The 27,909-nt window shown below is 37.1% G+C and overlaps 1 protein-coding gene across 1 annotated transcript in view; it reads left to right on the top strand.

Annotated features, from left to right (window-relative positions):
• The first annotated feature begins 4,883 nt into the window (after nucleotides 1-4,883).
• Nucleotides 4,884-27,909, top strand: part of rin3 (Ras and Rab interactor 3) — a 54,301-nt gene continuing 31,275 nt past the window's right edge. The window contains exons 1-4 of the mRNA XM_088925679.1: nucleotides 4,884-5,411; nucleotides 14,726-14,770; nucleotides 17,464-17,644; nucleotides 23,011-23,125. Coding sequence (XP_088781805.1) covers nucleotides 5,365-5,411; nucleotides 14,726-14,770; nucleotides 17,464-17,644; nucleotides 23,011-23,125 — 388 coding nt within the window. The 5' untranslated portion in view covers nucleotides 4,884-5,364. The remainder of the gene's footprint in view (nucleotides 5,412-14,725; nucleotides 14,771-17,463; nucleotides 17,645-23,010; nucleotides 23,126-27,909) is intronic.

Genomic DNA, 27,909 nt, shown 5'->3' on the forward strand with positions numbered 1-27,909 from the left:
TTCAGAATCACTTATGTTGCTCCCCCTTCCAAAGAAGACCAAGCGGACATCCTCCACCTTCAGGTCTTCTCTTACCATTCTCACACCTATACCTATGTAGCTTCTATCTCATCACACATCACATATCAATCTCTCAACTCTTTTTCTAGGCATTAGAGATTTCATTAGAATTCCATCCCAGCTCACTGAGTTCCAGCTTAATTCTCTCTAGCAAGAACCCTTTCCCACCTGGGGCCCAGAAACAAACCCCTTTCTTCTCATTGGTTTTATAAGCCTCTTAATTACTCTGAGGTGTGGCTAATTTCAGGGAGAGCCTTTTCTGACAGCTCTTTCCCTCACTGGAAATTCCTTTCCACCCAAGTGCTCTAAACAGTGTCCTATTTGGCAGCAATGTCCAATTACTGTACTGTGAGGCCATCTTGAGTTAAGGCTTTACCACTGGGCCTAGATTTTGGACCATTATCCTGGCTTCTTTACAAAGCCACCTCTCTTAACACACAACAGGTTGTCAGTACAGTTGCTCATGAGGGCATTAGAAGTCATAAGATACGACAGCTAATTAAGATTAGTTAAGTGTAGCATCACCATGCTAGAAGGCAAGGGTCAAAGCAGATGTGTGTGAGCATTCATCTCCAGCTGTGCATCCAACTCATTGTGTTTTAGTATGACTACTATGGCATGCCTGCAGGAGGTCATTTTAGATTTAAATCAAAGTGAGGAAATATTTATATGCAAAGCTTATAAGTTTTATGAAAACTTTATTTCTGAAAAAGTAAATTTCCGTTGTCTCTTTGGAACATATGTCTGTGTAATTGCAATCACTCTGGAAAGAGTTCTAACAACAGAGGGGACAAAGCCAATCTGATCATTGTCAGATATTGCATAGAATGTAAAAATATAATTGAAATTCTGTTAAAGCAGGCAGGATGCTATCATGTATATATACAGTATATAAGGGCATCAGACACTCCATTTGTTATGATTAATTGTTGTGTGGCACTCTGCAGGAATATTTCTAAACTTTGCAACTGCAGGAAAATTATATTTTACACCACAAGTTTCCTTGTTTTCTTATGGGAATTAACATTTAACATACTGTATATAACTTATATATATATAGATATACTGTATACTCTTAGCTTACCAAATGAAAGTAACAGATAGCAACGGGCTTTTCTTTTCGCAATGCAAAATATTTAACATGTCTCACTTCTTCTTTTTTCTCTTTTTCTCCAGTGGACACTTTTACTATACTTCAATATGTCAAATGGAAAAAAAGAGGCGAAAAAAATGTGCCAACTAACGTACTCTTACTGTTTGTATGTGTTTACACATTGATGCACACAGTATATTATGAGTGAGGAGAGATGTGGTTTGGGATGCAAAGATATTTGTGAACTGAGAGGGAGATGAAACAACATGTTGAGTGCTCCAGCCTATCTGTGAAAAGTATTTCCAAATTTTAAATCATAGTATGCTACTGCTCTCTGAGACAATTTATTTTGATACAGTACACCTGGACCAGAATGTTTGCAGACTTGCTTATCTTGATTCTCTAACAGCACACCATGTCCCTGGAGAATTTTCCTTCTAGCTTTTTAACTATAATATGACAAAGACAGAGGAAATTCTTTCTGCAAAATATTTTTTTACAAAAACTTTTCTTTTCATTTTTAAGCTCTCATAAAATTAAAGAATAACAGAGGGAAACACATATAATATCTCATAGCTGAATTAATTTCTGTTTTTTGTCAATATTGGGAATTTGCACCTTTTAAGCGCAAGAGCTGTTCATTTTCACACCTTCAGTTAAAACAGAAATCTTAAAATGAGATTTAAAGCAAAGTATTTTACTTAAAAAGTTGATATGTTGAGTTCTGCCCACAAAATGATAAGTAAAAGAATATAGTTTCCAGCAGGTGTGACAGCTTCACTGATGAGCGAACAAACATCTGCAGCTCACAGTTCTCTTCACCCTGACATGTGTGTGTTACAGTTCAATGCTACAGTACATGAATACTCTGTTTTGCATACAACTCCTACCCTGTACAGAAAGAATCCCAATGTATATTATGAATCCAAGATGGATTAACACCAGCAATGATAAAAGACAATGATATTGTCTTAGATATACAGTACCAAAATAATCAACAACTGTTGTTTTAAGTCACCAAAACAATCTTCAAAATCTTGCTGGTGCTCTCTTGCCATTGTGTTAAAACAATTATTTTTATTATTTTCTATGTATTTAATATATAAAGGATGGTGCTTTTTTAAGAGTTGTAGATCTCTTACAAGTGAGTAAAGTAGGTTGTGTCTGGTGACATACTCAATATGCACAATGATATTTGTGCGGATGATTTGTCTCTGTAGTTAAGACTGAAAATCCACTGATTCAGTGAAATGTGGGTGTTCCTCTAAGAAGTCACAAAAATGTGGTAGTTTCTGACAATGAGGTTTCTAAAAAATTAAAGGAAGAATGTACTGTAGCTCTTGGAAATTGTATCATTTAAACTGTGCAAATCTTGGCTGCTTTAATTTCAGCAAGAAGGGTATCACATGTCCTTCATACTGTCTCCAAGTGCAGTATGTGAAGACTAAAATAGGGAAAAGGTGTTGAATATAGAATATACAGTGCACTAGTCAAGTGCACTACTCCAGACTTAATCTGGACATAATCGAGCATGTTCTTTTAGGTCTCTTTAAATTTTTAACAGCTGAAGGTATTTGAAGAGTCCAAATTAAATTAGTCCAAATGAGCAAATGCTTAGCTCAAATAGGCCATTAACAGCACAGGTGGAACAAGATCACAGTTGCCTTTCTGGGCTAGAGGTGCGCAACACTGCCATATAGGATGACCCGGAACGTAAAACCCCTAATACTCTTGAGATTATGAATCAATTATTTTCCCTCCACATTCCTGCTTCTATTTTCAGTAACTGTGGAAGCAGCTTCCTGCATCTCCTAGTCTGTTCCAAGTTGTGCTTAATCTTTAATTGAGTTGGATGTACAAATTCCTGTTTTTTCTTAAAATCAGATCTGACCTACAGGTCTTGACAATAAATGTCTTTGGTACTCCTAATGTCTCGCAGTACAGTATATGGGGCAATAGACTATACTATTGCCACTAAAGTTTTCACCTCATTCAGATTTTTTGACTTATGCGTAGAAGTAGGAAGCTAACCTACAAATACTGTATGCAGGTGGTATGTGATTCATCCATCCATTTTCTAACCTCTTTATCCAGTAAAGGGTCACAGGGGAGTCGCACGGCTGTCTCTGCTTGGAGATCATTGATGGACTGCAATTTTCAAGTCTTGCCACATATTTTCTATTTGATTCAAATCTTGGTCAAAGGTATTCACTTTCTTCTTGTTAAATCACTCCCATATAACTTTGTACTTTGCGTCATTATCATAAGGAAATATAAATTATTGTCCCAGCTTTTAGCAGACTGAATTATTGTCCCAGAAGTTTTTAGCCGACTGAAGAAGGTTGTTCTATAAGATTCGCCTAAAGTTTACTCAGATAAGTTTTCCTTCAATCTTGACAACTTCCCCGTACCTTCTGAGATACATTCTGATAAAGTACTTCCATTACTTTAATGATTTCATCACCACGCTTAACAGTATTGATGGTGTTGACTGAGTGATGCATACAGCTGAGTTTGCACCAGACAAAATGCTATGCATTCAGGCTACAAAGTTCCAATTTTGTCTCATTAGACCACAACACATTTGGTCACACCAAATGCGGCATCAGTAAAATGCTTTGTTGCAAACTCCATTTAGGATCTGAGATGTTTTTTTTTCATTACAAATAGGGCCAGCTTTGTGGAGTGACTGAGTTTTGTTGACATATGAACATTTTCTCCCACTTCACTCATTGAAGTCTTGTAGCTCTTTCAAAGTTGCTGTTGGCCTCAAGGTGGCGTCCCTAACCATTTCCCTTCTTACCCTGCTGCTCAGTATGGAGGGAGTGTCTAGGTTGTGCAATACTCCATGTTTAAAGAGCTAAATGTATTCAATGTCTTTGAAATTCTTTACACCCTTCTCCTCAGTATGCCTATGACAAACCACAAAAGTGGCTAACCACAACTCATGCACCACTATTTATTTGGGAAGCTGTTACACTTAGGTGTTGCAATACGTATTTAATTAGTATAATGCAACTATTCTTTTTAGCAGTTTATCTTGGTACATGGAATTCCTCTGCATCATGTTTTTAGTGCAAAAGCACTTTCATTGTACACATGAGCCTAAGTCAGATAAATTAAGGTAATAAATATTGAAAGATGCTTCATTGAATATATAATTCTTCTTATTGTTATTTTTACCATGTATATGTGTACATACATATGTATACTATGTATATATACTGTATATACACTATATGACTTATACATGAAAATACTGTGTATATGGTTTTCTATGATATTAACTGGTTTTTCATTATCACTCCTCTTGTTTCTCAAAATTATTTAATAAGTTCTTCTCTCTGTGTAGACAGGAGATAATAAGTATATTATAATATATATAATATATATATAAGTAAATATAATCCAGGATATTTGCAAAGTGATTCAGAGCGTCTGTTGTCCTTAGCCAGTTGTCGTCCCTCCCCCCTTTTCCACATTCCAAGGTCTTCTGGTGGGCTACATGACTACCAGACCAGGTTCATCTGTTTCCATTTAACTTTAGACAGGCAAAAGTACTGCGAGAAGGGGGGTTTTGGGTGTAAGTGTGTGTGTATGAAGGAGGGGTGGGGGGCAAGTTTACAGCCACTCAGAGTACTCTTTTCCGAAACAACGCCTAATCTCAGTGCTGTCTAGGCATGTTCCAAGAGAAAAAAAAGTTTACTTAAAATTTTGTCTGGCACTCTGAGTCTTAGAGAGAAGTTGTTTACTCCCACTATGGGGGAAAAAAGGCCCTTCCGGCCTTCTGCTGCCAGCTACCATGATTAGAAACAACATTTCTGTGGAAAAACATCAGTGAAAATGTTGTGAAAGGGAGAGAAGGAGAAAAAAACACAGAGGGGCAGGCTGACCATTGAGCAGAACAGCCTCTTCCTGACATCCCCGTTCACACAAATACAGGAAGTTGTGCAAACTGAGAGAACACTGCACAGACTTTCCTGCGCTCAACTTGAGGTTTTTTTTTCCATGGCCTGTTCCCAACTACCACACCAAGAAGCGTGTTCACAGAGGCCCATCTGAACTACTGCTGCACAGCAGGGGACAGAGATCAAGAAGTATCCTATGAGAAGAGAATGGTGCAGGAGGTGAACATCACCTGATAACGGGGGCTTAAGGTTTGATGGGCTAAGAAGACTTGCAGCGCTCCAAGTCCCTTCTGAAGCGCAGTGATGATTAAAGCATCTGCACTCACACAGGAAACTGGAATCTCTCCAGGGTATGTAAGCCTCTTTTTTTAAGGAATTGAGTACACAGAGATTTCTTTAAGGCAACCAACTATTTTCCCAAATTGATTTCTTTTGATTTTATCACTCCACTACAATTAATACGTTTTCTCATCTGCAGCAGTTTAAGAGCCAGGTTTGAAACTGTTAAGTAGTTGTTACTTAATAGATAGATATTCAGTCAAGTCTTTTGAAGAGTAATTATGTAGTCGAGTTGAATAGCAAGCAGAAAGCAAATGACAAATCTCAACAACTTTCAGTTACAAAAAACAAAATAGGAAAACCAGACACTAAACAAAATTTCACATGTAAAACATCCCTTTTAATAAATATAACACTTATTTATTGATTTTGTTTAAGAGAAAAGTCCTTTTAGTCCCTTTGAGGAAAATTTAATTGATGTTAAAAAAATGGTATAAATATTGTAAAACAAATTCTTATTTTAATAGTACTGAGGTAGCTTATAAACAAAGCTGTTTCTCTTATTTGTTTACCCATAGAATATTATGGACTGCTGTAATGATTGGATGTTTATTGTCCTTTATGCTAAGTCCAAAATACATAGTGAAGTTCGAAGTCTTAAAACCTTCTGTTGAATGTTGTCTGGAAAACGTGGCATGCATCCAAAATGTCGTAACCCTTTGTATGTGCTGTTCATTTTCAAACTTAACTACTTTTCTGTTTGAAATAATGCATATTCTGTTTTTGTCAAGTAAAAGACAAAAACATCAGAATGAATTCCATCCTGCCCACTAGCATGGTCTTGGAATAAATCCAGATAGAAAATAAATTTTGTATTTAAGTCTATTTTTGTCTGGAGCACATTTTCTAAAAATAACAAACCGCAAACTACAAAAATAAAAAAAACTACTCTAAACCAGGTAATTAGAACTCCTGTGATATTATATGATAAAAAAGAAAAGGTCATAACCTTTATTGTGAATTGCTTTGGCAGATTAATAGAATCAGGTAATTATACAATACTTGTAATATCATTTATAACCACTCATTTGAAAACAAAATGTGAAGTAGGTAACTGAAATAAATACTGTAAATATGTTGCACAGCTGGTTTGGTTATAGTTCTTTTTGATCATTAGGATGTAAAACAATGTAGTATACAGGTAACATACAGATAAACTGTCTCTTTACAAAAATTACTCATTTAACAAATGAAATATAACCAAATCAGCCTTGTTTAAAAACACCTCTAAACGTATTAAAGTAAATAAAGATAATTATTTTCTGATCTAGACAAAATAAATAGACCTTCCTGAATGACCTTTGACCTAAGAATTATTAAAGTCTGCAGGCCTGAAATTATTTAGAAACACACCACACTCATAAATACATCATTCTGTTGAGCAGTGCTCCTTTCTACCAACATTCTTGACATGAAAATAAATGAAGTACATATGTATTTTTCAGCATATGTATGATGTGCTGTCAAGGTGGTCCATGCTACTAAAGTTAATGTCTTCGCATTGTTTTCCAAGATTCCTGTCTGATGTCATCTGTTTCAAATCAATGTTACTGTAGTCTGCCATTTAAGATCACAAACCTCTGTCTTGCACATGGTTTCTCTCTCAGGACATGAGTGCCTTTTCCAGTCAGCACCTTTGCCCTTCTTTTAATTTTTTAACTCTCAGAAAAGTATTCAATCAGTAATTAAAGTAAGATTCGCAAACGCAACCATATAAGCACAAGGTTTTTGTCCTGGTACATTACAATGGAGACAGTATTTGCATCTGTCTCATAACATTCTTATATAATTAAATCATTCATACAGTATATTGTTAATATACATGTATAAAGATCATGGAAGATCATAATGTTTTATGTCAGAAGCTGTGATGTTCTGGCAAGCTTTCATTTCTTAAATGTCTAGCAAATTTTCATAACACGCTTTGTCGACTAAGATGTCTTTATAGCTGTTTTATAATTTTATCTGACGGAGTAACGAGAAATGAAAGATAGAGAAGTATTTTTCAATCTCAAGGCAACTCGTTTTAAATAAATAGACATGAAAAAATGTGTTTTAAAATTTGCTCAACAAAAAAAGAACATATGTTTCCTGACAGATGTAGCCAAGTAGAACTGCCTTCCTTTAGGTCTGGCTGATTTTTTTAAAAATCAGCATTTTTTGTACTATCTAAATATTCAGCTAGTCTCTCAGTCTTTTTGGTGGTAAGATAAACTTTTCAAACTTTTAGACACTCCTTACTCTATTTTCCATTGCCCTAGTTATTTGCACAATTCTCATTTCTCATATTTCCACAAACAATGTTTTTCTTTTTTCTTCTCCAGGGCATGCAAATCAAAAAGTTTTTTTATATATAGTAAAAACAAGAAACAATTTTGAAAGGTGGTCTTACATGTGTAAAATTGAATGTCAGCTATATTTATCACTTTTCAAGATATCACTTGCAATGCTCCCACTACAGCAATTATTTTAATCCAGGAGAAGGAATAGCATTTGTGTATACAAAATTGCCATCTTTACTGATTGGAACTAAAAACAGTGATCAGGGTGTTTTGACTCTTGTCAAAATGTTATGTTTTACTTCTGTTGTTGGAGTAGCCTATTCCCTTAAAACAATAATTGCCATATTCAAAGCTAACATTCTAGCACTAGATGGTATTCTCAGCTCTGTTTTGTGCAGTATACAATAGTGTACTGTCTGTAGACCAAGGCCATGGCCATCTGAATGAGTGACTGATTTACTAGAATTCCAAAAAGCATACAAGAGACAGTTTTGTGAAACAAAAATCTGCTATTTCCCCCTTGATCAGCAAAGCCATCACCTTGCAGATTCTTCATTTGAATTTTTCATTCTGCATTAATTCTTCACAGCACGTGCATTTTCTGGCCTTACTGGCTTGTAAAAAACACGTCATTTGGTAAAGACAACAGGGACACTTCTTTGAGGAACACATAGATGAACAAAGAGTTGTTAATTGTGGTAACGTCTAATTTTCAGAATTATTTAGTTTTAATTTGTTGTTTCTGAAAGTAAACACAGTGAGTGTATTGTTTAAGACTAGGCCATACTGCTGAAAACATTAATTATTTGTTTTTGTATTTTTCAAAAGGAACCATGTCTTATTCAGGAGTCTCATCAGTGTTTCCATTTTATTCATTAAATGCTTGGAGACAAGAGGGGTATGAATGCAGCCATGGTCAGACAAGACTTACGTGCTGTTAAAGCAATTCTCTAATTGCACTGCATTTGCAAAACCATGTAGTGAACTGAAAATGAAAGCTGGTAGCATGCAAAATTGTGTCTCTCAACTAGAAAAGGCACTAAAGAGAGGTCAAGCAAATGTAATCTGCAGTTTTTTGTTTATTCAAAACTGGGCAATCAGCAGAATGCCTTCAGTACATATCGTAAATCTACCCAGCAAAACAAAATATTTTGTTGTCTCTATGACTGATATTTAATGAACCTACATTAGTGAAATAGTGTATGTATTTTATATACAGTATAATCTTCTTAATTTTATTAAATAAATTTCTGTCGGACCTCTTGCACATATTCCAATGGAAAGTATCTAGACTTTCTTTTTAAAAAAGAAATTATGTATCTGAATTTTTTTTTCCAGTCATGTCACTGGTAAAAGCAGCAATAATAATTAGTTTGCTAGTCCAGAAAGCAGAAGTGAGCAGTGACAAAGGACACATTGATAGAAATACATTTATGTAACTCTAAACCCCATTGCATTCAATCAGTTATAGCTCTTTACAAGACAGCTGCAGTAGTTGTTGAGTTCTATACTTTTTCTAGACAAATTTGTCTGAATTTAACATCTGCATATTGATCTTTTTTCGATTAAGTTCCTTATTTCCTTTCCGAACGACTTCATAAAAGGCTGATTTAGTTATCATTAAGTACAGTATTTGCAGAAAACTGTTTTTTTTGGGAAGCACACTGATTTCGTTGTTGCAATAAATGTAAAAATTCTGACAGAAATTACATCGGTCTGTGGTCAAACTCTGATTTACTGCTGAAAACCTTTAACCCTTTACAGAAAACCAAAACATTACTGAGCATTTTATTATATTTTAGAATATTTTTTGTCTGCCAGTAAATGTCATAGTTGAATTGCTGATTTGGGTTGCATTAATTGAAAGTAAGCATCTGAATTTCAGCACTCACAGTGTTGCGTTTCAAAATCTCAGCTAATACATTTGCATTTTTCAATTACTGTACAAGATAAATCAACACCTCCACAAATACACATATTTTTTTGTTATTTTAAGAGTCAATTAAATGTGAAAGTATGCTACATCTACAGTAACTGCTACTGATGTAAACACTGGAATGAACAGCTTCAGTTAGGGACGCTGAGTACTTTAGGAGCAGTAAGTGAGCTCATGGGCAAAGTATGTGCAGCTGGGACTTTTGTTTGGATGTCTCGATTTTTCCAGGCTCATTTGTGAGTTTGGTTTCCTCTTCAAATGTAAGTTAAAGAAAAAATATTGCGAGGATATGGTTGTGTCTCCTTCACCGATGTTGCACTTTAACAGTAAGAAAATGGCATGCTTAACTGTACCTTGAGGACTGTACTCATGCAGTACTTACCTTGTGTTTTAGTTATTCCATCTTTAATCAAACGTATTACTTTTGTTTTAACGTATTAACTACAAACAACCCAAATGAAGATTTTTGTCTTTGTAAAAAACATTTTTTAATCTGTTACCTAAACTTCAAAGCATGAATATAAATTTTTTAAACATTGAGATCTTTATTGGTTGAGAATTGGAGATAAAAAAGAGTATGTGCTTCAGATAAGTGAAAATCGTGTCCTGTTGTGAAAAGCCCGTACTGAGTACTGAGATGTGCCACATAAGATGTTCCTCTAAGAGATCCACCCAAGCCCTGTTTCTTCACCATGTGCATGGATATGGGTTGTGGATATCTATATGGAAGGATACAAAACTTTTGTAAAGATACAAGTAAAGGTTTTTTCCATGCTGAAAAGAGAAGAAAGGAAACACAACGGAATAATGGAATAAACCTTTACTTGTTCCTTTGCAGCCTAAGCATGCCGACATAGCTACAAAAAGTTTGTATTACTGTTTAACCCTTTGGATTGACCAAAAAGAGATTATTCTGATAAGCTTTTAGTAGTGATTTCTGATTAGTACTTTTCATCACAGAGCATCTCAAAGTGCTTTACATATTGAAGGAGAGGACTCTTTTCAAAGGCCCCTGAAGTGCAGCACCTACTACGAAGCAATGCAGGTAGAGAAATGCAAACTTAGTTCACCAGCTGAATTAAAGGGGAACTTCATGACAGTCTTTTAGAGAAACCTACTGTAAGTATTCACCAAGTAGACAAGGAGTCAATTTAATATCTCTTCTAATACTGTAGATAACACCTAAACACAGTGTTCCTTGTCACTTTAATATGACACTGCATTGGAGATTGTGGTCATGTCCACAATATCCTGCAGTAACCTTGTTTCCTTATACAGTAGCTCTTCCAACACAGTACTGACATTGACCTGGCCTAGCCAGACATGCTTTTGCTATTCTTTTTCAGGGAAATTTGTCAGGGGAGTTTATATTAATTCCTTGATGGGTATTTCTAGAAAAAAAAAATCATACCAGAAAACACATTAAAAACTATATACATTATACATATTGATTCTAAGTTCAAGTTCATGTTTATTGTCATTATACTCATGTACAGGTATATGGTATAATGAAATGCTATTTAGCTAGCTCTCGGATGATAAGTCTCGGACAAAAAAATAACAATACAATTGTATAATAAAAGAAAGACAAAGACAACAGGCAGTGTGCAAAACAACAATAGGTAACAGGTAATATGCAAAACAATGTCAGATGTGCACAAACATACATCAACAGAATAAAATAAAGGATAGAAAATTATGGGGAGTGAGCTTTTTGACATGTGAGGTAGAGGTAGATTTCAATGTGTGTTTGAGTTTTTGGTAAGAAAGAAGGCACTGTGAGGTTCAGATCGTAGGTGAGAGAGGCTGGGAGTTTAATAGTTTGATAGTGCGTGGGTAAAAACTGTCTCTGAGTCTGGTAGTCCGGGCCTGAATGCTCCGGTACAGTTTTCCAGATGGTAGAGGGTCATACAGTCTGTAGCTGGGGTGTGTGGGGTCTTTGATGATGCTTAGAGCTTTTCTCAAGCACCATCTGTCATAAATGTCCTGTATGGATGGGAGGGCAACCCCAGTGATGGACTTTGAGGGTGAACTTGAACTTAAATTAAGGTGGACTTTCCTCAGTTCTAAACTGAGGAAACCACCTTCATTTAACAGTGAAGGTACTTGTGTATTGTATCATTTTATCATTGTTGTCTTATAGTCTTGGTTAAGGTTATCCACTTGTTTGTACTTTCATAACCTCTGTTGCAGAATTTCTCACTATTCTTAAAAATATAATATATATAAATAATTACTAGTTATGGAACTGTATATGAAAATCTACTTGATATGAAATATCTAAATTTGTCCTCCCTGTGTTGTTAGATCGTAATCAAAAATGCTGAAAAACATTCACTACTTGTTTGTACTGTAATTATTGATGTGAATTGATAAATAAATTGAGTTTAATTTATGTCATTATTTGATTATTTTTTAATGATTTTATAAACCATATGGTTATTGTAACAGTGGGCAGTTGCCGAACATTGTGTCCAGAGATGCATTTTGGTTCTCTCTTTCCTAGCGTTAATCCCGCATCAGCAGGGTCCGCTTGTCAGCACGACCGTCTCCATTTGGTGGTTTGAACCAAATCTTTGAGCTGACGTTGCCATTAAATGCGACCGTCAGGACCTCGGTTTTACGTCTCATCTGAAAGATGGCGCTTGTTTACAGTGTCTGTGCATGCAGATACACTAAAATATTAATACATTGTATTAATACATTATTTAAAACTGAGACCCAGAACATTCTTTTTGTAAAAAGAAAAATTCCAGCTAACAAATCCAGAAACTGCAACATTAATAATAATATTTGCATTTCCCAAGACGCAGTAATAGAACATTTAAAAAATATTTGTTTATGTTTTTAAGTGTTTTTTTGACAATATATTTCACTGACAGACAGCTGTAGCCTTTGCTTTGATTAGGTTACCTGTCTCACAATATTCCAGCTGTTATCTGTTCCATCATTGTTTTCTGTTTCACTGTACACACTTACTGTACCACATACTGCACACCGTACTGTATTAAACTGAGTATATGAACTAAGTTTCTCCTGCAAATAACTCAGAAACAGAAAAAAATGGCATATGTCTTTGTTCAACCACAGGCAACTATTCGTAGCATGCATAATGCCCATATACAGCAAACTCATCAAGTCATTTTATACTGGGTTGATCAAACCTAAATCTAGAGACATTCACTGTACTTCTATATCTACATGAGCATACCTGTACTGTTTTCCTTTCAGGAAAATTAGATCACAAAGCATTGGAATTGCTCACATTACTCACAATTTATACCCAAGTCAAACACATCCATTTACTGCATACTTTGGTATGTTTAAATAAAAGAAATGAACAGCGCATTATCTCTCACAAATTAACATTTTTTTCCCACTTATCAATATATAGACACCCACCCAAATAATGTGGTTTTGGTATTTCTGACTAGAATGCAGACTGGAGATGTGATATTAAACAGTACATATGTGTGTTTTAAAGAATGCCAGATAATGTCTAAGGCTTTTGTTTTAAAAAGTAGAACATTATTAGTGAAATGCTGTATAATCAGGTGCAAATAGTTATAAAAATAACATTTTTCAGAGGTATTTCCAATGTAATCACACAAAGCACATTGAAAAAGTAGCTGAAATTTAAAAGAAGATGCGGACATGGGTTTTAAAGAAGCTGGGAAAATGAATTCATGTAAATGGGAAATTCCATTAAATACACAGGGGTACAGGATCTTATGTATTCCAAAGGCCTGAAAGCGCTGCTGTGAAACAAAGGACCATTGAAAAACACAAGACAACATTTTATATTTTCTGTCAGAAATAAGGAAGATTAAGGTCAAAGTGCTCCAATTAAAATTATTTGCTAATCAAGAACTTACTTAATTGTTACGTTTTTAATTGTGGAAATATTGTATATAGACAATTCTATACGAGTACCATTTCAACTTTGTTTTCAGTTAATACCACACTCCCTGCGTCAAAGAGAGGAATCTCAATACCTTTCCTAGACACTATTTTTTCTATGAATATTTAATAAAATGTATTAAAAGATGAGAAATGTGTAGAAAAATAAAAGAATACTACATGGAGGATGTTTCAGACTTCTCAGTGCAGAACATTAAGTAAGGAAAAAGGGGTTTGTACAAGTGGCTTTAAAGATTAATTTGAAAAAAATATATAATATTAACTTCCTTTTTTAAAAATAAATCCATAGTTAGTGAATAACTGTCCAGAATATTAAGATTGCATATTTTTCTATTAACATTTTCTCCTTTATTGACTATCTCGGCTTGGGATCTTAAAAAAGTTAAAAGTTGCTTTCAATCATGTGGTTAAGAGACTTACAGAAGATTGCCAGGTTTAATGGAGAGAGGAGTAATGAGCCCAGAAATGAGCTATGCAAAACCTTCTAAACCAGGAAATCATAGTTGGTGACTTGTTAGGATGTCATCAGGTATAGTATAGTCTTTCAATGCTTTGATGGTTCCTCATTAGTTGATCATTCTTTGGGTGTTTGACCTCTGAACCATTGTCTTGGGTGTCTGACAAGAATCTTCTTTTATGAATCCCAGACTAGGGGGAGATTTGTTTGGGAAATTCATCATTATGGAGTTGAGAATGGACACATTTTGACAAAGTCCTGGAATCCTGAGTGACTCAACAAAGACACCTGCTCTTAGTGCAGGTTGAGCACTGCGGTCCATACACTGCTGGTTTGAACTTGAGTTGTGTCATAGTCAGCTATTGCTGAAATTCCCCAAGCAGCAGCATATGGATGACAGAGTATCACTGAGGCAGAGCTGAGATTAGTTGTTCAGGACTCTCCTCCAGGCAAAAAATGACTTCCATGACTTGCTGGGTAATTGTGGGTGTGCAGTGAGAGCAGTGAGGAATGCTGCATTCCCCCAGTCAGAGTCAGGTGCAGAAGGGTGCATCTAATGTGGACTGACTCTGCAGGTGAGTGTGTCAGGGGAATGTGTCAGTGTGCATTATTTTCAGAGGGCCAAGTCAACACAATTGCAACTACCAAATTGGATGGATATACTGTTTAAGAAAAATAATTGCTGATTCCAAATGAAAACATGCAAAAACTTTTCTTTTATTCTAACAGGAATGTGCTCCCAAGTGGACCAAATGCCAGTGAGATGCAACCCAGGTAAGTGCTTATGGCAGGCCTGCTTCAGAGAGGTCTTTTATTGCATTTCCAAGGCTGTGTCTCAAGATCAGCTGCAATAATGGCTCTCTACAGCAAAATTATTTCAAATTCCTCTTTTCTTTTTTTAGTACAATTGCTGTGAAACAACATTTTTAACATAGTTGTTGTACAAGAGGTGTTCCATATCTCTCTAGACTGATTATGAAGCATGTGATTGTAAGCAATCTCTTTTAGAGATGGGGACTGTGTTTACACGTGAACTTTTCTCCATTGTATGAAAATGGAGCAAACTGATCTTTTCACCTTAAAATAGTAACACTCAGGGGAATCTGTGTTGATGTGGTCCTAATATAGTTGGTGGATGTGCCTCAATTTATAGTATACAGTTAAATAGAGGTCAGACAAATTCAAGCAGTGGAAGGATACAAAATCATGGATAGTATGACTTACAGAAGTGACATCTGAAATAATCCAGAAAGATCGTACTATCGTACTAAGAATGGAGTGAGAAGTTAAATCAGGTTTTGATCATTTTCTTAACTGAAGAGAGCTAGGAGGATGTTTCCTAAAATTTTCTAAAATCTAGCTCATAGTGAAAAATTGTGAATATTACTAGGCTACATTTAAACATAGTTTTGGTTCACAGTTTGTATTGCATGCCTACAGAACATCATTGGACAATAAAAGCAACATCAACCTTTCTCAAATATGTAGCCATAGCTACTTGGGTTTCACACAGTGTCCTGAATAAGAGTTTGGAAGTTTTTGGATTTTGGATTGCTATTATTCTTCATGTTGTAAATATTAAACGTTTGTTCATTTGTTGTGGGTGTTTTTTTCTTTCTGGTAAAGGAATGAAGTTGTGGAGTATTTGTATATGATCAACTATGTTGTTGTTTTGTTAATACATATGAAAAGTTCAATGACATGTGCCTGTTTTTCTTTTATATCTATTGGCGTTGGATTGAGAATATCCCATGTCTACTACATTACAGACCACCCTGCTGTCAGAGTGTGTCCAATCAGCCAGAGCAATCCATATTGACAGAAAAGACTGGAAAATCCTTTTCTTTCTCTTTGAGTCTGCCTACTACTTCAGGCAGGACACATACTGTATGGACACCCCTCTACAGTGGACAACCTTTATGCTGGTTGTACTGGCCTAAAAGTACTTAACTCTACCTTAGTAGTCCATCATGAGTTACCCACAGCAAAGCTGGAATCCATTTATACATTTTAGGGGACTATAGTAATTAGGATACAGCAGCACAGCTTAGCAGAGCTAGAATTGTATTTTGTGGGGACTGGGGAATTAATAAATAGCAGGTTACTTTATATTATTTCTTTTTTTTTTAAAAATACATAGCATTTTTCTTTAATACCAAAAAATATATTCAAAACTTGCTTGATTTCGGGGGTTGAATCCGATCCCCGAAATACACCAGCAAGAACTATAGAAACCTGGTGCCTCTGGCCTGTTTAGTTGCAAAAAAAGTTGTCTTGCTCCTAGTTACTTGGCAGTATATTTCGATATTTGCAACAAGTTGCTCTATGCACATCAAAAGACCTTGCATCTACACTGAGGAGCCTGTCTGCAGGTGCTCTAGGATTTGTTTCCACCTAGCATTTGTCAAATGTGGCATTACAGTGACATAAACCAAGCTTTTGGCTTAGATTGTTTTCCTGTTTTCATACTGTATCTGATATGCATCTAATCAAACTGCAAATGTTAACCTCATCTGACTACAAAGTGTGTAATTACAACTGTTACACAAGTGCCCGACTGATTCTAGATGCCTGAAAGTGATCAGCACACATTTATTGACAAACAATATGTATTTCAACATTACAGCATTCAAATGATTATCTGCACTCACCCTTTTTTTGTTGTTGTTGGAGAATATGAATTGTGGGATAAGAGAACTTAATTGAGAGGGATTTGGTGATGTTGCATGTGTCACAATTATTTGTAGACCTTAGAGACAATTCTAGTGTGTCCACTAGAACAACTGTATTGAAAATTAGCAATCGGTTTCTGCAACACTGCATAATGATGTTTATTTTCAGCCAGAGGGATTCCATATTTTGTTGTATGGCAGTGGTTCCCAATCCTGGTCCCATTGACCCACACACCATTTGTTTTTTGTTCCAGCTGAGCCCTCAGTTACCATACACAATCAAACCTTTCATTGACTTAATAATAATACAATTAATTTGAACTGTTTGTTCCCAGCTCTTAAACATTTTGAAGATTTAACCCTTGGATTTTGTAAATGAAATAAAATCCCAAACTTGTGACTAGAAGCAAAATACAAGATCAAAAAAGGCTTCAATTATCGAATTAAGGTGGGATGGAATAAAAACCAGCAGGTGTGTGGGTTACCAGGACCAGAATTTGAAACCACTTGTATAGTATATCAGATGCAAACTTTGAGAGCCAAAAGCTAGGATTCCTTCCACACCAAAAAGAAATATTAAAAGCTGAAGTACCTGTAATTGATAATCTAGCATTTTCAGTTACAACACTTGTAACCACAGCTAGGAGCAGTTCTACAGTATGTGAGTGACCACTGCATATGTGCTGTAAATATGTGGCTGGCATAGTTAGATGACTGTTGTCTGCTCTTCACATTTTACGCACACTTCATTGAACAAACACCTACCTGACTAATGTCAGCTTCCTCTTCCTTCAGGACCACACTGGAAACCAACACCAGGAGCAACCACAGCGAGCCCACTTCTCCTGTTAAGAATCAGCTAGTCCTGCCTAGCATCAGCATTCTGGAGAAACTAATCAAGACTTGTCCAGTTTGGCTCCAGTTGGGCATTAGCCCAGAACGAGCTTCTGAAATCCTGCAGAGGGAACCTCCAGGGGTGAGGATGTGTGACCATTATGTTCCTCAGTGTTGAACAAACAGACAAAAAATATATTTTTTTTAATTAAAAATTAAAATCTAATTCTTATGTCTAATACTACCGATATTTGTTTATATATATATGTTGACCATTGGTATGTACTAATAGCTTAAACAGGGAATTACAGGGAATCTGTATTCTTGCACAACATAGTAAAGGTAATTTGCAGAGGTGCCCACTTATGGTCCTGGAAAGTTTCAGTCTTACAGGCTGTATAGACAAGCATTAAATAATCAATTTATATAGACTTTGAGCATTTTCATTGTGATTGTCAATTAAGCACAATGCATATTTAAGTTTAAATTAAATAATTTAGAGTTCAATTTCAAACAAAAATCTGAATACTCAGTGTTGTCTTAATACATTACAGTACGTGTTTATAACTAAAAGATATTTATAACTAAAATGTATTTGATCACAGTTTTATACAAGAATAAGATTGATGAATTAGTCTGTCATTATACTGACAGTGTGAATGACACTAAACAAAAACAAAAGGCTTTTCTTTATTTGTAACATTTATGAATGTTTCTTGTATCTCTGTTGTTAATAATCAGATTATTAAAAAAAACACATTTTGTGCACCATGAGGGAACTGTTTTGGATATCAGGATCCTATCTGCTTGGACATTCATGCAGTTAACCTAGGTGTAAGGTGTAAAGACCTTTGTAGGTATCCTATAGTTGTCCTATAGACTACAGGACTATGATACTAAAAAGTAAAGAACGAGATCAGTTCTTCAATAGGTCCCACAGGAAAGTGCTGCGTCATACCTTTGTATCAAGTAGTTCCTCAACAAATTCATAATCTGAATTATTTTTTTTCTTTACAATAACATTTATACAAACAACTTCAGTTTTTAAAGAATAAGAAAGAGCAGGAATTGAGCAGGAATGTATCTAGAGACAAAGATTTGCAACTCAGTAGGATCAAACTATTTGTAAACCAATGATATATAAAATAAGATGCTGATTTGCAATTTAGCAGAACTATATTACTTTGCATTCTGCATTTTCAATTTAATCTCATCATAACATTTGAAATTCACAGAACAGTTTCAGTTTTTCAGAGATGGTGTGCGTTATTTCAACACTATTGCCCGTTTTAGATCCATTATCAGTGTGTAAAATCACCTAGTCTGTTGTTGTTATGCCCACTTCCCCTGACCTCTGCAGATGCACAACTATAGTATGTAGCCCTACCCCCACTGTAAACCTTATGATTCGGTGTTGCGCCTGTTTCAAAACATTGCCATTTCACTGCAAAGTCCGATGGGAGATATCTTTTTTAGAACAATTTTTGTTCTTGTATGAAATAAAATATATTAAGGAAACCACTAGAAGAAGAAACAAAAATATAGATTTGGAATGCACATTCTAGGATACCAAAAGACTAAAGATGATATGGGATAGTATATATATATAATATTATATAGTAAGGATTTGAGGATCATTTAGTGAAAGAATGCTAAAACAAAAGTAGAAATGTGCTTTTGTCCTCCTTCTGACATTACATTTTCTTTCTGCAAAAAGTGTGAGATAACTCTTCTGTACTAACCATCTCCCAAAATAATTAAGTGTTTTCTTGTCCTTCAGTGATTCAAGGTTTTATTTTGTTAACACAGTAGTCATATCACAGAACCATAATATCCTTTCTATATCTCTGTCAGGCCTTAATTGTGTCTATCCTGAATATTTAACTAGATATGTCTCGTATTTGATTTGTGAGAGCATTTAGACACACAGTGTTGCATCAGTCTTATTTTTTCAATGTTCCTTGAGTGTTTTTCTTTTTTTACCCAACCTTCTTGCTTCCTTCTTAAGTAAAAACATGAGTAGCTAATGTTGAAAGCTTCCCAAACTGATGGACCTTTTGGATGACTACTTTTGTAAAAAAAAAGTATTTTTTGACCTGTTCTTGTTAACCTTCTTTAGATAAAAACACTTTTTTGTAGCAGTCAGAAAGCTTTGTTATACGTCTCCTCACAGATCAAACTGTTTTTTTGTGAATATGTGAATTAAAAAATAAATAATATATTGCCTTATTTATTGTGAGATCTTGTATCTAAATAAGATAGTATGTAGTGCCATATCTCATATTTTAGGCATTTAAATAATGCGCTACCTTATTTATTGATAGATTTTATATTTAAATAGGCATTGCCTTATTTATTGCTGAATCCCCTCACCACCGTCATTTCATATAATATAATTTCCTACTGAAATGCTAGTGTCCTGAAACCCTGCCTTCATATAATTTACATTTTATATTTTGCTTTACTTTGTAATTTATTCTATTGTATTTATTTAGAAGTTAGACAGTCATACTGTTATTTCCCTGTACAATTTTATTTTTGTATTTGTTTAAACATACTGTAGGAAAAAAGCATATAAGTCATGTATAATAAGTAACTCGCTCACTTTCACTCACTAGAAGACCAGTGCTCAAAGCCTGTCTCCTTTATGTGAATCTAAGCACTAATCCTAACTATCACTGGTAATATTCATAGTGTAATATTTAAATTGCACTAAGGCTTAAATTCTGATTAAGCGTTTCAAGCAGCTTAAAAGTGTGGGAGCAGTGAAATGAGAAACCAGCTTTCAAAGGGTCCCCAGTCATGCATACAGTATTTTAACATTTATTATTAATTTTTACAAATATTTTTAAAGCAGCCAAAAGTCACCCAGAAGACTGAAAACCAGTAAGGCAATAAAGTAAACAAGGCCACATTGCATGTATTTCAAGACATAGGATAATAAAAAAGCTACTTTAATGACCCTAGAGTTTCAAGACTTTATAAGCTTAGAAAGTTCTTCCTTCTGCATAATCTGAGTAGACGTAATAGTGATGGTGATACAATTCTGTATCTGTATCTGTATCTATATTCTGTATTCCATTCTGTAGATACAAAAGTAGTTGACAGATATTGCGCATACTGTGGTTTCCAGCTGGGATGGTGGCACAGTGGGTGGCAGTGCTAGTGCCCAGGGTTTAACTCTGGACCTGGGGTGTCATCTGCATGGAGTTTTCATATTTCTCCCATGTGTGCATGGGTTTCCTCCAGGTAGTCATTTTTTTTCCTACTAGACTAATACTAGTAGAGTAATAGGCTTCTGTGCCTTGACATGAATGTGTACATGTTTTTGTGTCTGTGCCCTGGAAGGGATTAGTGACCCATCCAGGGTTTATTTCACCTTGTGCCTATTACTTGCTGGTATACACTGTATTCTGTATTGGGTCCTGTATTGGATTAAGCAGTTGGAAAATGGATGGAGTGATGGTTTCCAGCCACCACTTGGGGGAGCACTATTTGTGGGGAGATCCTCTTTTTGTTTTTCACAGATACCCAATGTGCTTAGCAATATGCTACAATGTTAATTCTGAGAACATAGGAGGATAGGGTCTTATTTTATTGAAACGCACAGCAACACAGTTGATTCTAGTCGAGAATGTGTGTGATGCTGATTGATGTACTGGCACTCTATGTTGGTATTATGCAATGAGCATGCAATTTGAAATGCACTTTCCAAGCAGTCCCCTGCTTCTGCATTAGAAGAAAAATTAACCCAAGAGGCACAAAAGAAAGGTAGTGCTGCAACAGCTCAGTTGTTTGATGAGAGAAACACAGATTGGTAATGTGATGGCAGTATTTGATTTATTTGATTACTCCTTCTTGTTAGGTCCTATATTTCATTTTCACATTTTTGTTATGCATGCAGAGTTTTTTAAGTCATTTAGCATAGAAGGACAGTGTCTAAATTTATTTGAAGAGGAAGTTCACTTAATATCAGTCTTGTGAATTTGTGGTTGACTGTTCTAATTAAAAACGACAGGTTAGCTTGTATGCACACACATACACCAGATTCAAGCTCTGCTTTATTTTATTCCAAATTTAATTAACTGATGTTTTTATGTAAAGCAACCTACATTTTTACCCACATACTGTATACAGCTGGATATTTTACTGGAGCAATTCAGGTGACACATAGCACAAAAGGGGCAACAGTAGTGTTTCCTGGGATTGACATCCTTCCAGAACACTACCCACTGCTCCACATTCTGTCCAGTTAGTGCCATGCATGCAATACTCTATTTGTTTATTTTTAAAGGGAATTACAGTAATTTTTAAGTTCATATTCTAGTTTAATGTATGCACATTATGTAATATTTGCACACTTTTAGAAGCTAATGTGTAGAAACACATGGTACCTTTTATCATTGGCACTTTGTTAACCTTGTTATTATTGTTCATATCTCTTCATATAGATAATACAGATCCCTGTGGTACTCCAATAATTACATCACCCCAATTTGAGCATTTTTGCCATATTTGTACCTTTTGTTTATGGTCTTAAATGTAATACCTGACAAGGGTATGATGCTCTATTACCAGTTGTATTTAAGAAAACATGGGGTGGTGTTCATATACTGTACCTTTAGACCAGATGCAAGCAGTGGTGTACTGCAGGGACCCATTTTAGCCCCATTTGCTTTTCCTGGACTTTATCAGTGATATAGATTCAGGTATACTTTAAAAAACAACTAGATAAACTGGCAAAAGATCCAAAACTAGTGAAATTAACAAAAACAGAATCATAAGCAAGTGGCTTATAAAAATAGATTAAAATATGCACTGGGCAAACACTTAGCAAATTAATTTTATCACTCATAAGTGAAAAGTGATAAACAGTAACGAACACTGATTATTTGTTAGGATATATGACAATATATAGTATTAATGATGTTTGCAATAGCTCTTCAGGTTTGTTTTGTAACCACAGCATAGTTCATCCTCTTACAACTTTAAATTTTAATTACCTGTACAATAGGTCCCTTAAAATTTGCACATTGCTGCTACTTGAAGGCTGCTGAAGATTACATTTGTTACCCTTCTAATGTATACTGTTATTGTATTTCTCATGTATATTGCTTCTAACGGTACATTTATGCATACTGCTGCTACTTTTTGCCACTATTTAGATGGCACACATGCTATTGTCTCATGTTCTCGTCTCCAATTTGTGAAATAATTTATGTCATTTGTTATTTGAGGAAACACATAAGTATGCATTTCATTGTACTCAGGTACATATGACAATAATCAAATCAAATCAAAGTTTATTTATCAAATGCACAACAATACTGCATGCAGCAGTAGTTGCTGGCAATGAAATGTCTTTTCTGCCAGCTCACAAAAATCACAAACTTGAAACAATAAACAATGATGTTTAGTCGGGGGACATTTGTAGCAAGGAAGGTCCAAGAAACATTCTCAATTGGATTTGTATTATTTACGGTAACCATATCTTTTTATCTTCTGTAGATATTCCTGGTGAAGAAGAATGCAAATCTAAAGAAAATGGTTCTTTCAGTTCGCTTCTCTGACAAGGATGGAAAGCCACGCATACAAGACATCCTGATCAAAGAGGAAAAAAGCTGTGAGTAGTTTGTTTCATTCAGGGGGGAATCGTGGAGGCTAGATGAAATATTATCATCCTACACAAAGAAAATACCAGATCTCTGACATTCTGATCTCCTAAATAACCAGACAGTTAGAAAAAGAAGTATAAGATCCTATGGGAGCTTTTTCAGAATCCATTATCCTTAAAAGGCTACTGAGAGCAATTTTGTAAGACTTAAAAGATTGTTATTTTGTTATTAATAATAAAATCATATACTGATTGTCTGATCTATAGTATTTAGGTGCTTAAATTGTAATGATGAAGAAATTTCTAAAGCTGTGTATGAATATGTAAATGTGACATCGCTGCAGATGCACAGTTAACGTGATAAAGTACTGTATAAATACACTTCTTAGTAATTATTTAGGAAACTTGAAATACATTTGAATGTGTTTTGTGGTTAAGAAACATCTGGATAAAATTTTAAATTAAAATCTACTAAACTATCAAACCACAAGAAGAGCTAAAAGGCCAAATCTCATGTGCAGACATTTTCTTATGTAAATCTCTTTAGTTTGAGTGGAGATCTGATTACAGTATATAAGATCCTAAGCAATATAGACAGGGGTAAGTCAGGAGACAGAGTCACAATAGAAACTAAAATTAAATTGATGGTGGAGAATACACAGAGTTGTGGGAGACTGGGACAGGTTTCCCAGCTGGGTGGTTGAGACCCAGACTCTAGACACTTTTAAGAAATGGATGTACACAATCACTATGTTTCATTTAGATATTAAACTAAAACAATGAACAAAACATGCCTAAGAGCCTCCTTTCATTTGCGTAAACTTTTAAAGAAGTTTGCTTGGCTTTTTTAATAATTTGTAATTGTAGCTTCCAAGAGCTGTACTGAGTAGCTCTCAGAATTTTTTTTCAATTACTATTTATGAGTGATGTGTACTGTACAACACAGATGTCCGTGCTGATAGCTTTGAGGTGGGGATGTACTTTGGTGGAAAAAAAAAATCTTTTAAAAGATGAAGTGTGTTTACAGATTATACCTCTCACATTTGCTCTAACTCTCTTAAGGGTGTGAAGGTCTGACCACAAGTTTCCTGTCTCAATAGGTTCCACTAATGCTACATTGTCAGTCACGTTCGTACAACTACACCGGTGCTTTCGGTCTCTTGTAGCACACAGGAATGGATCTTAGTGAGGAAAATAGGGCTTTGAGTGGGTGCTAATGAGAGCAGCATTAATTTGCAATTAATCAAAATAATCTTGCTCAAATCAAGCTAAACAATTTCTATACCTACAGGTAAGATGTATCATGTCATGACATATCTGGTTGTTGGACAGTTTTGTGGTTTAAAATTACCACCTACATTTGTTTCAGAACAGACTTATTCAACATGCAACTTTCTGTTCAACTGCAGTGCTTTTCACTCAAACAGCTCCTTAAGTGTTACATTTATTTTAATAATAAAAATAATTCCTACAGCACATTTCATGTAGGTAGCTGTAGCATGTGTAGGCTGCAAAGGAGCAGATAAAGGTTGTGTCACGACCACCAGGCTGTCAAGACCTACTCGTAAGCGAGCTAATCAGTCCCAGCAGCGGGTGATTATTAACAAACGCCGCCGCACGAGTTAAACCACCTGCTCACATTCCACCGTGCGGTGCGCAGTGCTACTTATACCATCTTCACCTGCTTCCCGCTGCTTGGTATTGAGTCTACTCCTTGAGAGCTCTACCTGGCGTTTTTTTCCCCCGTACCTCGTTTTTTCTGGTTATTGGACTCCCCTTCTGCCTTTTCGACTTTGCACCTCGCCTCTCGCCTCGGACTGTTTGCTACCGGAGATCTCCTTGGATTACGATTTGCCTTTTGCCCACGACCTTGCCTCTCGTTTTTGGATTGTTCGCCTGCCTCATCTATTACCCATGCCTGTGTCTGCACAGGATCCTTGTATCTTCCCACCAGGGATTCCTAACAGAATACCGAGCCCAAAGATGGATCCCGCGGACGCACAAGCCTTTCGCTCACTTTTCAATCGCCATTCCCAAGCTCTCACCCAGCTTCAATCTTCGCTCCACATTCTCTCCAACCACGTCGCTAGCCTTCTGCCCTCCCCTGTCCCTTCGCCTCCAGCACAGGCCACTGCTCCGATCCCTGTGACCCCGCCCCACCACTCCCGTAACCTCACCGTTTGTTCTCCCGGAAAGATATGACGGCAACACCGCGGGCTGTAGGGGTTTTATTGCGCAATGCTCCTTGGCTTTCCAGTTGCATCCTGAGCATTTTTGCGGGAGCAGATCGGTTTCGCCCTTTCCTTGCTCACTGGCAAGGCTCTGGACTGGGCAGCTGTGTTGCTTGCTAGGGGAGATTTTCAGTTTGCTGATTTCCAGCTTTTTGCTGACCGGCTCCAGGCACGTTTTTCTCCAGTCAACCCGGACCTGACTCATCTCCGGCTCGCCTCGCTTCGTCAGGGTGATGGATCTCTGAATGATTATGTGACTGAATTCCAAGCCCTCGCCACGGAGTCTGACTGGAACCCCGAAGCCCTGATTTGCCTTTTTTCTAAGGGTCTCTCTGAAGATCTAAAGGACCACCTGGTGCTCTCGCCACTTCACAACCGCTCTCTCGAATCAGCAATCGCTCAGGTGGTTGAACTGGACACCTGCATTCGGCTGCGGAGAGCAGAGACTTATGATGGAAGCAGTCCTGGCCGTCCTGAAGGTGCCCACTCTGCATCATGCACCCTTTTCCTCGGAGGAAAAGGAAAGGCGCCATCGGGAGGGACTGTGTCTCTATTGCTCTGCACCTGATCACCTTCTCTCTGCTTGTCCCTTGAGACCCCCGTATCCCTCTCGAACCCTTCCGCAGCCTACTGTTAGAGTCAGTAGTACCGTTTTTTCTCAAACCTCGTCTGGCCCTTTATTCCCAGCTGAAATTTTTTGGACTGACTTACACCTTCCCCTTTTGGTTTTTGTTGACTCGGGGGCAGCGGGGAACTTTATAGACGCCACTTTTGCTAAGCAGTGGGATATTCCCCTGGCGCCGGTCTCGCCCCCGATCTGTATTCAAGCTCTGGATGGATCCCTGATTGCACCTGGATGGATTACCTGGCAGACCGTCCCTCTCTCTCTAACAGTTGGTGCTACTCATGTTGAGGAAATTTCACTCCTTCTCCTGGACTTGCCTGCCTACCCGGTAATCCTGGGTCTTCCCTGGCTCAAGAAGCACGATCCCCACATCTCCTGGGACAAGAACGAGCTCATTGCCTGGAGCCACTCCTGTCATGTCAACTGTTGTCGTCAGCCGGTTAAGGTTGCTGCTGCAGTAACCTCTATGGAGGAGCACTCTACCATCCCGCCCCAATACAGGCATCTGAAACAAGCCTTTGATAAGCAGAAGGCTCTTTCGCTTCCACCTCACCGTACCTGTGACTGTGCTATAGAGTTGCTCCCTGGAACCCTTCCACCCAAAGGACGAATCTACCCTCTCACTCAGGCAGAGAATCAGGCTTTGCAAGATTATATTAAGGAGGCTCTGGAGTCAGGATTCATTCGTCCCTCCTCTTCTCCAGCCTGTGCGGGTTTTTTCTTTATTGGGAATAAGGATGGCTCCTTGCGGCCGTGTATTGATTACAGAGGACTGAACTCCATTACGGTCAAACATCGTTACCCCCTGCCTTTAATTCCAGCCGCTTTGGAGTCCGTACGGGGAGCCTCCATCTTCTCGAAGTTAGATCTACGGGGGGCTTACAACCTAATCAGGATACGTGAAGAGGATGAGTGGAAGACGGCCTTTATGACCACCCATGGACATTATGAATATCAGGTGATGCCTTGGTCTTGTTAATGCCCCGCCAGTCTACCAGTCATTCATGAATGACATTTTTAGGGACATTATTGGGAATTTTGTTTTGGTTTACCTGGATGATATCCTCATCTTTTCTGCCAACCCTAGGGATCATGTCCACCACGTCCAGGAGGTCCTGACTAGACTCATTAACAACAAACTCTACGCCAAGCTTGAGAACTGCGTTTTTCATGCCCCTAAAATTCACTTTCTGGGTTACATCATTTCCCCCCTTGGTGTAGAGATGGACTCTGCTAAGGTGGCAGCCATCAATGACTGGCCAGCCCCTCGTAACTTAAAGCAAATTCAACGTTTTCTAGGTTTTGCCAATTTCTATAGACGTTTCATCCGGAACTTTAGCTCCGTCGTGGCGCCTATCACAGCACTAACCCGCAATTGACCAGGTTTGGGTAAATGGAACCCGGAGGCTAACCAGGCTTTTTTACGCTTAAAACAACTATTCAGTTCGGCACCACTTCTACGACACCCGGATCCCTCTCAGCCATTCGTTGTGGAGGTTGACGCCTCAGCCTATGGGGTTGGGGAAGTCCTCTCCCAGCGCCACGGGGATAAGCACATTCCACATCCCTGTGCCTTCTTTTCGAGGAAGCTCTCCCCTGCCGAGGTTAATTATGATGTCGGTAATTGTGAACTCCTAGCTATCAAGCTGGCCCTGGAGGAATGGAGAGACTGGTTGGAGGGGGCTCATCACCCCTTTGTCATTATCACGGACCATAAGAACCTGGCCTACGTTCAGTCGGCCAAACGCCTCAATTCCCGTCAGGCCCGTTGGTCTCTTTTCTTTTCTCGCTTTAATTTTGTTATCACCTATACGCCTGGCTCTAAGAATGGGAGGGCTGATGCTCTCTCTCGGCTCCACGATCCCCCGGATCTGGACTACACACCGGAACCAATCATTTCATCTAACAGAATCCTCGGGGCGATCCACTGCTCTATT

This window comes from Atractosteus spatula, chromosome 9, assembly GCF_055471065.1.
Source record: "Atractosteus spatula isolate fAtrSpa1 chromosome 9, fAtrSpa1.hap1, whole genome shotgun sequence".
Taxonomy (NCBI): domain Eukaryota; kingdom Metazoa; phylum Chordata; class Actinopteri; order Semionotiformes; family Lepisosteidae; genus Atractosteus; species Atractosteus spatula.